Here is a 14,594-nt window from a genome sequence, read left to right on the forward strand (position 1 = left end):
TGAAGTATTCTTGCTTCACTTAGCTTTTTCTTTTTTTCAAAAGCAAAACTTTTAGCAATTGCTAAAAGAATGTGTTTAGGTCAAAAGCAATACTGAAAGACTTTTTTTTTTTTTTTCTATATCTCATGAAGCTAAAAACCTGCTCTTGGGAATGTATGTAGCCTAGCATGGTTTAACATTCTAAATCAGTAACCAAACACTTGCCTGTTCTATTATATTGAATGTTTTTTTTTTTTCAGTGGATGAAAGGTAAATTTGTTGTTAGGAGATCATAATCTTTTTTTCCTAAATGGGAACATTTCACAAGTTGCTGAAATGAGCTTAAATGTTCTAAAACACTTCCTTTCAGAGTCAGCTGGATGTGCCATTTAAAGTTAAAGCAGGACATATTGGTAAGTTACATTTTATCATACACCCATGCAGGTGTTACTAAACATACTACTTTTCCTTGCAAGTGGCTCTAGGCATCCTAACCAAGTAATTTTCCTGGTTTCCTTGATTTGCATGCTGTGTGCGCTCTGAAGTTTGTCTCTTCTGAAGAAAAACCCAAACCCTGTTAGAAGAAGGTTCTTGTGTTGAACTGAGATGGCAAAGTTAAAATATATTGGAGTCTTGTCTAATCACTTCAATATTAATGAGACAAGAACCCAACACAACAAAGATGAGCAACTGAGCAAGACTGGGTCTCAGCCCTTGTCTTAGCAAGACTCCACAGCTGATTTTGCCTTCCACTTCCCTTTCTGTCCTCCTTCCCTGTTTTTGCTAATATGAAAAGTTTTCTCATTGCAAGTTGATTGTCTTACAAAAGTTAGTGGTGTCCTAAAGGAAATGAAGTCTAAAGCTATAATGTTTCCCTTAAATCTACCCTGGAAGTATGTGTTTTCCTGTGATTGATTGCATAGTTTATTAAAATTGGCACTTGTGTGAAGAATGAGAGATGCTGTAACATCAGGATCGCCATGTTCACAAAACATACACACTATTTTAAGACTCTCTTCCACAGAAAAAGAAAGAAAAATAAGTATTTTAAAAATTCTGGCTTTGGGAGTATTTAGGTGCCTGATAACGTATGAGCTGCCCAGGCTTTTCTAGTTTATGAGGGTGCTGCAGTGGATTTGCAAGGAGGGAGAGGTTGCTCTTAGGAAGGAGGAATATAATTCAAGGGAGTACGGACAGGACCTGTAGACTTAATAGTTCTGCTCATGGAAAAACTTGCCTCGTGTTCATTTGTGTGCTGTGTAAAACACACATCCCAAAGGATGTGTGCCTCAGATGCACTGTTTTTTCTGTCCAGTGTAATAATTGTCTAGAGATTTTGTGATTAATGTTGATTATCTTTCTAAACCTTTTTTTTTTCCAGTCAACTATTTAACTGTATACTTCAACCTTTTGTGTTTGTAGGTCAACTTAACCTACAGATTCCATGGCAAAACCTTTATACTCAACCTGTTGAGGCAGTTCTTGATGGAGTTTATTTGCTAATTGTGCCCACAGCCAGTAAGTTAATGTAGAGAAAAAAGTGAATATAGATTGGTGGGATTTCAGAAACATCTGTAATGGGTTGATGTTGTTTTTAAAAGCTTTATTCCTAGTAGATACTTCTAGCAAATACAATTAGGTGATGATTATGGGGTGTCTTTCAGTAGTTTACACTTAGTCACCTAATTTTCTGCTTTTATGTGACTATTAACAAAATGTGAAGATTATTGCTTTTGAAAGGGCATCTTCCAAAAACACATAAAATTTTTTTGTATTGTACCCGTTTACACTGTGTATTTAGGCATAAAATATGATGCTGAAAAAGAAGCCAGGCAGCTTCTGGAAGCAAGACAAAGGGAATTGCAAAGGATTGAGGACGCAAAGCAGAAAATAGCTGACCAAGGTAAGAGCGGGAAAAGCTAATGAAAGTGATGCTATTTCTTTCTTTTTTTTTAATCCAGAAAGGTGCTGGATTTGTCACATAAAGTGTTTTGGATTCTTGTTTTCCTCTTGATACTTAAAATCCCGTTAGTAACTGATTTTTAGGTGTAGTGGTCATCAATATTGCAGAACAGGCATCCTGAAAATAAAAAGCATTGGTGTGATCTGATATAGATAAGACTTCTGAAATATTGCTTGCTTGTATCACATGTTTGCTGGACATTTTCTTTCCTCTTCTTTCATGAGAAACAATTTAACTTTGTTTCCAGTAGCAAAGAATTTTTGTCGTTACACCTTTTTAAAGATTCTGCTTAATTTGTTCTTTGATGCGTGTTAAGTCTTATAATCTTAAATTCGACTTTTGATACTCTCAAGAAGTGTGTATTGGCCACCTTCAATATCAGTGGGTACAAGTCATACTTTTGAACAGCCCGATTCTTCATGCAGCAGGTAATAAAGCTGAAACTGTCTAGTCTGAAGATATAAATATTATAGATTATACTGAATGGACTTGCTTTTTTACAAGAAGAGTAGTGTAACTGAAAACTTACATATCTGTCATACAAACTATTAGGTTATTGCTTTATGTAGTGTTGTTTTAAAAAGTCTTTAATGCAAACGAAACATTAAATTCCTTTCCTTTAACTTAGATAAAGAAAAAGAAGAGAAACAGGACACTTTTGTAGAAAAACTAGTCACTCAGGTCATCAAAAATCTTCAGGTGAAAATTTCCAACATCCATATTCGCTATGAAGATGATGTAAGTATTTTTGTGTGTCTCAGCATAAGGGGTTGTGCACTTATGTGTAACGTGAAATTAGGAACCTGTCTGATTTCTTTTCTCCGAGTTGTTTTCCATGTTGAGAGAATCCTAGTAAATTTTTTGGAAGTTTCACAGTCTTAAAAAACAAACAAACAAAAAAACAACAAAAAAAAAACTGATAAAAAGCTTGTACCAAAGCATAAAAATATTTATAGGTATATGTTAGGGTACAAAGAAGATTTGGTTGTTTGCTATATATATATTTTTAATTGTTGGCTATTTACTTCCAAATCTAAGTTTAGAGCATAAAATTTTTTTTGTATTTTCCTGCTGTTCTATTAGATCACAAATCGGAATAACCCCTTGTCATTTGGGATTTCACTTCAAAATCTAAGTTTGCAGGTAATTTTATTTTTCATCTAAAAAGCACGTTGATGTATACTGATAGGTTAAGTTACTATTTGGTGTATTATTGTGCTATCTGGTAACATACTGTCTAATGAAAGTATAGCTATAATCATGAGCAATGCACAATGGTAACTACTTGGTTTATCAGATCCAACATAAATATTGTCATGGGCATGCCATTAAAGATAAATTCCTGACATTAAAGAGACCAAAAAATAAAAAAAAAAGGAAGACTACCTAGTAGCAGCAATATGCTGATACTGCTGAGTTTTTCTGGTTCAATAGCTTTTGATGTGTAACTGATAACCTTAAAGAAAACATGTCTAAATATTACTTCATTTAATAAAATATTTGTCTTATGAACGCTTGCTCCTAGCACATTGTAAGGTTTTTGACAGCCCCTTCCCCAAACAGTTTTGCATAGTGAATAAAAGCTTTGGTATTCTTACTGCTTCATTCTTGAAATGCATATTGGCCTTGAAAAAGTATAACATACAGTGTTTCTGTTGGACTCAAACTAAAATGCTACTTCCAGAATTCTGAAAGAATTCTAGTCCCTTATTTTTCTCTTTACAAAAAGCCTGCCTAAAAATAATACTGGTGTAAAAGAAAACAGTTTGCAATACTGAAAACAGAGTTTTCCAGAATCTTTTGGTTCCTGTGTGCAGCCTTGTCAGTCAGTGCACATACATGTATGTGCGTGTTTTGGGGGAAGTAGCCTAATTGAGCTTGCACTTAAAATAATGGCTTAACCATCTCAAATCAGAAGATGGTGTCCCATTGTTTTCAGTGCAGTTTAATTATGGTGATATTCCTCTCTTTTTTTTTTTTTTACTGTTTTGTTTCAGTGATGATAAAATGTTGGTGTATTATAGATACTGGAATAACTTTCTTTAATTTTCATTTCAGACCTCAGATAAAAATTGGAATCCATGTTTACATGATGAAACTGCCAAGTTGTTCTACAAGGTACAGTATAAACTGTATGCTAAAGAAAGAATTGTCAATTAAACAAGCTGAATTAGAGTTCCTTACACAGAAAGTGAGATCAAGAAAACATGTAACTGTATAGGCTCTAAAATAAAAGGGTGTGTAGTCTGCAAGGAATATTCTGAATATTTTTATTCATCCAGACTTTGTGAAATCCAAATTATTAATCTAAATTTTGCAGCTATTAATACGTATGTTCTGTTGTATTTTCAGCTTGTACGACTGGATAACCTTTTTGCTTACTGGAATGTGAAATCAGAGATGTTCTACCATCGTGGTTGTGAGGAATCATTGGTAAGTAAACCATGAGATAATGTATCTAGTATTCTAGTTCATACTGTGAAGCATAGAGCATACTTCACATTCAGTTCTGCTTCCATTTATGTCAATGTCCTGGAGAACTGTCTTGTTAATTAATAGCTTTTTTTAGGAAAAATAGTAAATGTTAAGGTTTTTATGTGTTAGAAGTACAATACCCATCTGAGGAAGTTAAAAAAAAAAAAAAAGTTCTTTGCCAGTTAGTTACAAAATTATGCACAATGCGTGGTCATCTTACTGTTCGATGATTTTTATTGGCTAAAAATAGAAGTATTTCTGTGTTTAAAACAGATCAATAGCTATGTGTCAGAGGGATTATTTGAAACCTGTATTAAAATGCTAACATTTTATATTTTAAAACTATAGTGAAATAAAAAGCAACTTATTTTTAACTCTGTGGTATGTGTAGGTTAACTTAAAACAGGGAGTTGCCAGCCACAATCTGATTCCAGAAGGTTATGATTTTGGTAAGTGGTATTTTATTTGTATTTCTAATATGCATGTATACTTTACTTCTAATTTTTAATGCCTCAGAGGTTGCTACTTTAGCAACCTCTATTGAAAAAATCTTAGTAAGGAGTGCAGTTTAGTTCTTTTGTAGGAAAAACTGTCTCTCTCACAATGAATACTGTACCGTATCTGTAGCTTTAAAAAGGCTTTGGTTAAAATAGGAGTCTTTAGTTATGTATCATTTTAATGGAATGTCATACATAAATCCTTATTGTTCACAGCCATTAATAATTCCTTATTTTAAGAAGTTTAGCAATAATGCGTAAGTTTTGTGAATCAGATTGGTTTGAGTAATGGGTTAGTGTTTTTGAGGTGGCTTGCCTTATGCAAAGTGCATCTTTTTTCATTAGAGGTGGAAACAGTAATCAATTCTGAAACATCAATGTTTTTATTTTGTTTGTTTTTTAGTGTTGCCATATTGCAAGTTGTATTGCTTTGAGTGTTGCTTACTTTAGTCTGAAAGTCGCATTGGCTCCAATCAAACATGGTGGTTATTTACTTTTCATTGTATGGAGTTTACGCGGTTTTTATTTCTCATGTGCATCTGTGTGGTTGTTTAGTAACTGTTTACAAGGCAGAATGGCCTTTTAAGTGGCTTGTTCTCTAGCAAGTCTAGACAGAGTTAAAAAGGGCACTGTTAGTTTTATGGGGTTTTTTTGCTACCTTTGCCTAAAAGAGGAAGCCGTGTGTCTCTTTATTTGACCAGCAGAGAACTATTTAGTAATTTCTTCTGATTTATCTTTTTCAGTTGCTAGCGTTGACTCTTTTTACAAGAAAATAAGTTTAAACATCATCAGTTGTCTAAATCTTTACATAGAAGTTCAAATTAGTCGTATGCAAAATTGCAGGATTCAGGATTTACACTTCTAAAATTCATGAGTGCCATCAGAGACGCAGATATTTAAAGAATTACATTATGCTGATATTCTGTGGTAAATGAAAATTCTGGCTCTTTTCGAGCAACTCTTTAGATTGAGGCATAGATAGAAAGGTGGTAAGCACAAAGTCTGCTTCTGTCATTTGGTCTAAACGCAAACATAGTACTTACACATAGGAAAGATGAAAAATGAAATGTAGGAAGCTAAATACAGGGAGAAAATGAATAGAAATGCTACCACATAAAATGTGTAGGTAAAGGGCTTCAAATGAAACAAAGGTAAATTGATGTAAATGTGTTTTCATCTTGCAAAAATGTCTATTTCCACTTGTATGAACCTTTCGGTGAATTTAGAATATTTGATATGTAGATGGTCTATCAGTATTTCCATTGAAATAAAAAAAATTTCATTTGATAAAAGTATGATTTACACAAATTCAAGTAATAAACAAATTTTTATTGTTGGATCAATTGGTGAAACAGATGGAAAAATTGAACTAAACATGGCTTCTGAAGGCTCTATTGAATGCCTGATACTGCCAAATTGTGCAATAACTAAAACATTTCTGCTCTGAATATTTTTTCACATGATGTGCTTTGCTTTATTCCATATTGTTTTTTTCCATGCCTACTTAGGCTTGGATTTAGAAATGTGGAATGTTTGGTTTTACCAAATAATTTACCAGTGTAATTTACCAAACAGTGTAAGTTGTGAGTATAATTTACCAAACAGTGTAAAACATGAGTAACACTTAAAAAAAAAATATCCTTGTGGAATAAGGCCTGTGTTTGAAACTGTCTTGTACTATAAATAGATTATACTATAGCCCCCCAAAACAGATTTGTTGCAAATATAAACTACTAATTGAAATATCTGCCACGTAACGTTTGTGAAAATGTTACACAAATATATGTTACACAAATATGTGTTCCACAAATGTTGCCAGAATGAAAGTGGAAATTTAGTATAGATTGTATTATTTTGAATGTTTTTCCATGTTTTGAAGTCTAGCATATTTATATGAATAATCTAGTTGTAATAATAATAACTTGAGCTGGTAAGTGTTATGTATCATTTGTGGCAGTCTTAAATTATTTAATTAGAGTTTTTATATCAACTTCTGTTTTTTAGTATTCCGCCCAATTTCAGCTAAAGCCAAACTCCTTATGAATCCTCGATCTGATGTTGACTTTTCATCACCGAAAATGGATTTAGATGTAAATTTACAGGATATAACTGTTGAATTCAATAAGCCACAGGTATAAACTATTTTTCTCAACTTACATGTAATGTGGTAAAAAAGTTAGTTTGCAAGAATAATAAGAAAAGTGATCTGAAATTTTATAACAAGCATACAGAATCAATAAATTTCTTGGTCTTGTTTTACTTTGTAATTTTTTTCTTTAAAGAAAAGATTGATTCATGTTCTCTGAAAGACAATAACACTCAGTTTGATTTTTTTTTTTGTTTGATTTTTGTGTTTTTTTATTTTTTTTAATTTAGTACTTCAGTGTTATGGAGCTTCTGGAATCTATTGATATGATGACTCGAAATCTGCCATATAGGAAGTACAGACCTGATGTTCCATTGCACAACAATGCCAAGACATGGTAGGCCACCTCAGACTTTGAAAATAATTTGTTAGTTATTCATTTGAAATAATTACCAGGGGATTGCTTCTTACTTAAGGAGTTTACAATTCATTTCCTTTTGAAACAAAGTATTCTCTTTTGTGTGCCTTTGTTTTTTCTTAAGCTAGGGCTATTAAAAAACAAAAAAACACAAAAAACCCCCACCTTTGACAAGGACCTCAAACCAAAGTTGAGGACACAATATTTGAAAGCCTACATTTGCTGTCTTAAAGACCATTATCAGAAACTTAAGTCTGATAGTACTTTAATATCCTAACTGTTTTAATGAAGGAGACTCCATTATAAATTGGGTGCCGTTACAAGAACATAGCTATTATCTAAAAATGGGCAAACCTTTCCAACACAAATGGGAGAGATTTGATTTCTTTTCAGAAGATTCCTTACATATGTCTTGATTATTCACATACATATATATACATATATATAGATTTGTGGATGCTTTTTGTACAAGGTTAACTTTTAATTTTAGGAAATAGCAACCTTTTAGGAAATTTCAACTTTGTTAAAAAAAAAAAAAAATCCTTAGGTTCCTCTGTTGATCAGCAGTGTGATATTAGACAAGGGATTTCACCCTTTCACAACTTGGAAGTTGTATTGAGTCTGAATAGCTCTAGGTGTCTTTTCAGTATACCAAAAGAAAGTAACTGTACTTCATTTGTCTTTGCTTTTAGGTGGAAATATGTTATTTATGGCATCCTTGAAGTAAACGTTCAACCTAAGCTCCAAATGTGGTCATGGGAACATATTCGGCACCATAGGAAACAAGTGAAGAACTATAAAGAGATGTATAAAACAAAGATAACATCAAAAAAACCTAATGAAGAAATCTTAAAATTGTTGGAGGTTAGCTGTTTTCCATTAAAGGCTTAAGTATTGTTTGTCTTGCTGTTTTCTTAAACTTAAATGTTTACATGTTCCTAAGTCAGTATTGTTAAAATAAAATTTTCAGTGGCCAGACTTGCAACTTCATCGGTACCTTTCTCTGTGAGTAGTATTAACAAACATATTAGATAATATTTTAAATTAGTAACTGCAGTGAAGAAAAACTTAAACTGATGTGCTTTTCTTTTCCAGGTTTATTTTAAGCTCTCAGCTTGAGCAAATTAACTTGGGTTGCACTGAAAGAGCTGTTTACTGTAATTTCCTGTAAAACTGAGCTGTGAAGTCTAACCAAGTGAAATTGTCAAAAAATAATCTTTCACCTCCTTTCTAGGAATTTGAAAAGGCTTTGGATATTTTTAACATCACTCTAGCAAGGCAACAAGCAGAAGTTGAGGTAAAATTTCATCATTTAAGTGAGTCTGACAATAACTGCAACATGAGATTGTGGACATTTTAGGCATGTGCATTTTAGTTCTAGTGATTGAATTGTGCATCATATAGCCTTTCTAGTTTCCTTGTATTTCATGTTTGTTATTACACGGCATAGTTAGTTTCAGCTTGTAATTAAGCAAAAATTAAATAGCTCTGTGTGCTGCTACTTCAGAATAACTGATCTGGAATGAATTTCTTTCCACTTTTGGTGAGGAAGATCGACTGTAGAAAACATGGCAACAGCCTAGACTAATAGGTTATTCCTTTCCTTCCCATTAAGTGGGCTGAACACCTCTCTATGTACTATGTTGACCTTTTGTTACTATTTGCAAATGTTATTTGGAATACAGCAAATGCAGAATACATTTAAATAGATAATCACAATTAAGCAAGATAATATCACTTGAGTAGTTACACTTAACTTGTTAGCCTTGTTTGTCCTAGGTTAGTGTACTGCTTAGTTTTCAGTGTAGTTTCTGAGCACCATTCTAGGGGACTGAAGTGAAATCTGTGTAGGTTTTCTCAAATCTGTGCAGTGGTCTTTGTCCATTAATAATCAATGTGACTAAAAGTAAGCAGAATGTGAAGTTTAGAATCTGAAATAATGTACTGAGGGTTAAACTTCATGAATGTTAATCATTTGCTATGGCAGTGCTTGAAGGAATTTTCACTTTTTTTTTTTTTGAGTATATGAAGTATGGTATAAATGCGATTGCAGCAGTGATAGATATGGTGCTTCTGAACCAAAACTCTCAGCAGGAATCCATAAATGTGACTTTTTTTTTTTTCCTTCTAGTTGTTTGTATGTACACCCACATTTGGATCCTTGTATTATCATTATTCACACTTCTATAGAACCAGAAGACATGTTTATGCACCTCTCCATCAGTTGTTTGGCTGAACTGGAGTGCCTTTCATGAGAAGCAATTTTTGTTTTGTTTTAGTTCTCATTTAATTTTGGCAGGTTTTTATCTTGTACTGTATAGTTTCTTTTGGTTTTATCTTTTTCCTCCTACTCTTTGCAAGGTGAGGGAGATCCCTAAGAATTTCCTGTCTTGTCCTAGCCTTCTAGACCGAGCTGCTGACAAAAGATTACGTCATACTGCATTCCTGACCACTTTCCAGTCCTGAGTTTTAAAATAGGTTTCTGTACTGCTTAGAAGTAGGTTGCAAGCAAATTAATTTTCATTTGTTTGGGCTTTAAGCCTTGCATTTGAAAAGTGTTAGAAAAGCATCTTGAAAGATCTGCTAGCTAGCTCTCTGAATTTATTTCCAAGTAATGAAAATCAGGTCACAGTGATTCTAAATGGCATTCTACCTCCAGCTATCTGTCAGAACCCATCTGTCTTATTGGTATCGGGTCATAACTCTGAAAAAGGTCTCAAAGGATTTGTAAGAGGCAGATCTACTACTAGCTCAGTGTCCTGACAGTTAGTCTTAAGTCTACTAGGAATTTAAAGGAGACCCCTTTAGATGTGGGCTGAGTAAAGGTAGATAAAGGACCCTACTGTTTGTTAAGCTTTTTTGTTTTTTAAAAACATGCCTTAGAGTTGAATTTCTCTAGACCTTGAAATCGAGCTTCCCAGAGCTCACATTTGTGAACACAGTACCACCAGCAAGAACTTCTTTGTAGCAAGAACTTTATATTCCAAATCATAGGTCACTTTTTAATCTTTAACACTAATGCACAAGTACCAAACACCAGCTTTGGTGAGCCAAGCATCAAGTCTCTGTATCAGATAGCTTGAGAAATTTTGTGCTTTCAGTCTAGAGAAGACTTTTATAGATGATTCACCTAACTCAGAATCGCTTTAAGCATCACTTCTTTTTCTCCATAGCAGCTGTCCTTCAGCACCAACTCCTTGGTGCCCTAGAAACCTCTAATTTCAGAGGTTTAACAGCCTTTTTTTCTAAGGCCACTTTTTCTTTGGACTGTTTGCTCTGTAACATCTACTTGATGACTTGGTATACTTTGTAAAGACTTTGGAGGACTTTGTTCAAACTTTTTGAGGCCTTGTGTTGTTTAGCCAACATTCTGCATCATCTCTCTGAGGTGAATGAATAGTATCAGTTCAGAAGCCTTTATGTTTTTCTGGTGAGTCCTGCCTTCCATTGGCCTGTAGGTGGATAGATGTCACAATTCCCTAAAAAGTTCTGATTTACAGCCAGCTGTTATCACTAATTGTGTTGCAGAGAGATCTTTGTTTTTTTTAATGCTGAGAAGGATCCCTGTCTCACTCCCTTTGTGTATTGCATTCATCAGAGCATCTCTAAATTCAGGGGTTATCTGCAAGTGTTTGTATCTTTTCAGATCATATTAGTCATGAAGAAAAATAATTAGTTTGTGTGGTCCACTACAGTTTTGAGAACCCCTCTGTCTCTTAGATCGCCTGATGGTTGTTTGCTGTCCCTTATGCCAAACTTTCAGTGGTCAAGTTTGGATGTAGTCTGCACTTTCTGTGAGGACCCAGTGTCAGAATCATCACTGGCATCAGACAGGACATGCCCTAGCTGTTTAAATAATGAATGTGGGACAAGGGAGGTCTTCCTTACTATTGTAGCTATATATATCAAATCCAGGAATAGTGTTCTATATTCCTTAGAGTAAATATTCTATTGCAGGAGTAGTGATTTTTTTATTTGACTTATTATTGCTTTGGACATCTACCTTGAAATGAAAAATACAGGGATCATTTAAAATTTGTCCTGTACTGGCTATTTAATTGATTACGTATATATTTCTAATGAATCCCTTTAAGTGCGTTGTCATAATGTATTGCAGGATATGATGTTGTGGATTTTTTTGTGCTGGTGAGAGCTAGAGAGAAAAATCTGCTATGTAAGAAACATTTATTGACTTAAAATTAGCCACCTTTTGCTTGCTCTTTTTGCTCATAAAGGTGGTTGATTTTATGCAAGTGAGAATTGGTCTGTTGATGCACTGTGTAGTTGAAAAAGTTATTAGAAGAAAAACTAAAAAAATAACATGTTGCCTTTTCAGTGATTCTCTAATGATGTTTTGATGTGGTAGAACATGTCTTGGGTCTATATTTTTCTTAGGAAAATGGAGAAAGAAGCATGAAGAAAATAAGTTGTTTGAGTATTTTTTTAAATTTCAGGCAACTAAGGCTGGATTAAAAATCTACAGACCAGGAGTAAAACAAGATGATGAAAATTCTGGTGGCTGGTTTAGTTGGATATGGAGCTGGTCAGGTGAAAAAAAGGATGAACAAAAACAAGAAGTGAAGGGTTCAAGTATGTTCATTTATTGGTATCTTTTTTCTATTATTAAAAAAGACTTATTACAACTCTAGGTCCCTAGCAATGGAACTTTGTTTAATATTTGGACTATCAGATTATTGACATTTACATTTTCTCTTAGCCTTTTTTTTCTCATTAAGTTCTTAATTGCAACTTACAGAGGTATCTTACATAGCTCTTTCTGAACTGTTCTCAATTTGTGCTTTCTCCTGCCACAGTTTTTTGCATTTGTCTGCATAGTGTACTGCGTATGGGGATTTGAAAAAGTGTTAGAAAACGGTAGCAGTTAATGGAATGTAAACAATTTTACTTCCATTCATTTTATAATTTGGGATGTGTTAGAGTTTGATTCAGTTAAGTACGGGCACCTTGTAAAGGTTGTGGAACACAGAAAGTAAATCAATAAGGTTGCTTCTATAGTTAGCAAGCTAGGAAACAGAGTAGATCTGAATCAAGGTATAACTGCAATTTAAAGCATGCTTTAGGAGACTCAAGATTTTGAACCTCAAGGTTTTTACTTTTACTAATTCAGGACAATGTTGACAGTATCTACTCTGTTATAGAGCTACCAAATGCTGGAAAGTGTATGGCAGTATCTGCGTCTTTCAGTTATCTGTATTGAATTTGACTAACCTCTTGGAATGTGACAGGTCTTGAAGAGCTGATGACGTGTGAAGAGAAGGCTAAACTTTATGCAGCAATTGGATATAGTGAAACAGCCGTGGATCCAACCCTTCCAAAATCAGTAAGTCATAACTGACTATGATACCAAACAGTTGGTAACTTTATCTACTAACAAAAATCTAAAGATGATAGGAAATCACTTTTAAAATTACTTGAAGAGCTGTCTCTATATTTGAATACTGTTCTGACACTTCTTAATTAAGTTACTGCATGTTGGCTTTGTGCAGAACGGAGCATCCATAGATGTAGTTTCAGGAGAGTGGTTATAGAGTTTACTTTAGATATTCTGAAAATGTTCAAAATGAAATTTTGCTCACTCAAGCTAGAATAAAATCATATTAGTAGTATATTGTTGTTTAAGTTATGAAATGCTTCATATGCCCTCTTAAAATATTTAGAAACTTTTTAAGAAAGTGCACTAAGTGGTTCACTGGAATCTTAAATATGAGTGATAGTAGACAAAGTAGAGTAGGTGAGTGTATAAGGAAACTGGTGATTGAAAGACTAGTGGGGAAGAGCAACATTTATGTATGATTCAGAAATAGCCTGATAAGTCACCTTTATGTGAGGTATCACGTATGGTACAACGGAGTGCCTTCCAGCTCTATATCAGAGGCCTGTTATCTCAAAATGTGATGTAGAAACATTGAAGATGTATGTTCATAAGCGTAGCCTACTCTTACTCTAACCCTGCTACTTCGTAATAACTATTTGGGAATGACTTTTACACCAGGTATGATACAAGCTATTTATAGCACTAGAAATATGGCATCAAACTGATACTTGTGGTTTTCATCTTTTCATAAACTGTATTGAAAAGTATATTCACATGTTTTATAATCCACTGTTGTTTTTCCTGCATATCTAGTATGAAGCCATGAAGTTCTCTGTGAACTTACTAAGCATGTCTATATCACTAAGAGAAAACAAGCAAACTCCTGAGCTGGTAGTATTTGCGTTAACTGGCCTGAGTACAGTGTTTACCCAACGACCAGGTGCACAAGCAATAAGGTGAACTTTCTCTATCAAAACGTTTTTTTTCTCCTCATGAAATGTTGGTAATGGCTAATAGGCATTTTAAGGCTCTGTTATGATGTTTAACTTCCTGTCATTTCTTGTGCGGTTTGGGAGCGGAATCATCCTGCAACTAATGGACAAAGTGAATGGATACTGTTTCCATGATTAAGTTCTCTCAATCTTCAGAATTTTTTGTGCCAATACAGATTTTCTCCTTTTTTCTAGTTTATCATTGTTACATGCAAGCAGTCCAGTTCTAACTTGTTTCTTGCTTTGAAAAATGACTTTTACTCCTTTAGAAACTTCTCTGAGAAAGGTGATCTCGTATCCGCTTGTGTGTAGGCATTTAACATGACTGAAAAGTTCTTGAGTTTTCAATTGAGCTTGTAGATTTGCAGGAGAAAGCTGAAACTGACAATTTTGGCTTGGTTTTGTGCTCTCACAATAGTGATGAAAAGCAGTGATATGAAATATTTTATTTTCATTTCAAATATGACTTAAAAATTCTGGGGGAGTGTAGCCTTCCTGTTTTAAACCATGTGCCTTCTACTTTGGAGGCATATTAGTATGATCAAGGTACGTGATTAAGATACTATAGATCTTGCTGAGTTTTATGCATAATTTTTTTAAAAGCTTTTTCTTGCAGCTTTTTTGTTTGTTCCCCTGTGCATCTAAATAGCCCTAATAATGCTATCATACTGAGAAAAATGGAAGAAAATGTTATATTTTTACAGTGAAACACTTTCCTTTGAGTACTTCTATCTCCCAACACTCAAATGAGAGCTGTCAGAGGTGGACAGACCGTTGAAAAAGAAATAATCCAACACCTAAAAAACACTTCCTTAGAGTAATGAGGCTATTAATGTTGTGCTCCTCTTG

The 14,594-nt window shown here is 33.9% G+C and overlaps 1 protein-coding gene across 4 annotated transcripts in view; it reads left to right on the forward strand.

Annotated features, from left to right (window-relative positions):
- Positions 1-14,594, forward strand: part of VPS13A (vacuolar protein sorting 13 homolog A) — a 106,077-nt gene that overhangs the window by 8,191 nt on the left and 83,292 nt on the right. For all 4 annotated transcript variants that reach the window (XM_074570812.1, XM_074570811.1, XM_074570815.1 and 1 more), the window contains exons 3-17: positions 350-392; positions 1,402-1,497; positions 1,781-1,882; positions 2,571-2,680; positions 3,026-3,085; positions 4,001-4,060; positions 4,295-4,375; positions 4,809-4,866; positions 6,919-7,046; positions 7,291-7,397; positions 8,111-8,282; positions 8,653-8,715; positions 11,873-12,008; positions 12,665-12,759; positions 13,567-13,709. In XM_074570812.1, coding sequence (XP_074426913.1) covers positions 350-392; positions 1,402-1,497; positions 1,781-1,882; positions 2,571-2,680; positions 3,026-3,085; positions 4,001-4,060; positions 4,295-4,375; positions 4,809-4,866; positions 6,919-7,046; positions 7,291-7,397; positions 8,111-8,282; positions 8,653-8,715; positions 11,873-12,008; positions 12,665-12,759; positions 13,567-13,709 — 1,454 coding nt within the window. The remainder of the gene's footprint in view (positions 1-349; positions 393-1,401; positions 1,498-1,780; positions 1,883-2,570; positions 2,681-3,025; positions 3,086-4,000; positions 4,061-4,294; positions 4,376-4,808; positions 4,867-6,918; positions 7,047-7,290; positions 7,398-8,110; positions 8,283-8,652; positions 8,716-11,872; positions 12,009-12,664; positions 12,760-13,566; positions 13,710-14,594) is intronic.

This window comes from Larus michahellis, chromosome Z, assembly GCF_964199755.1.
Source record: "Larus michahellis chromosome Z, bLarMic1.1, whole genome shotgun sequence".
In the NCBI taxonomy this organism is placed as follows: domain Eukaryota; kingdom Metazoa; phylum Chordata; class Aves; order Charadriiformes; family Laridae; genus Larus; species Larus michahellis.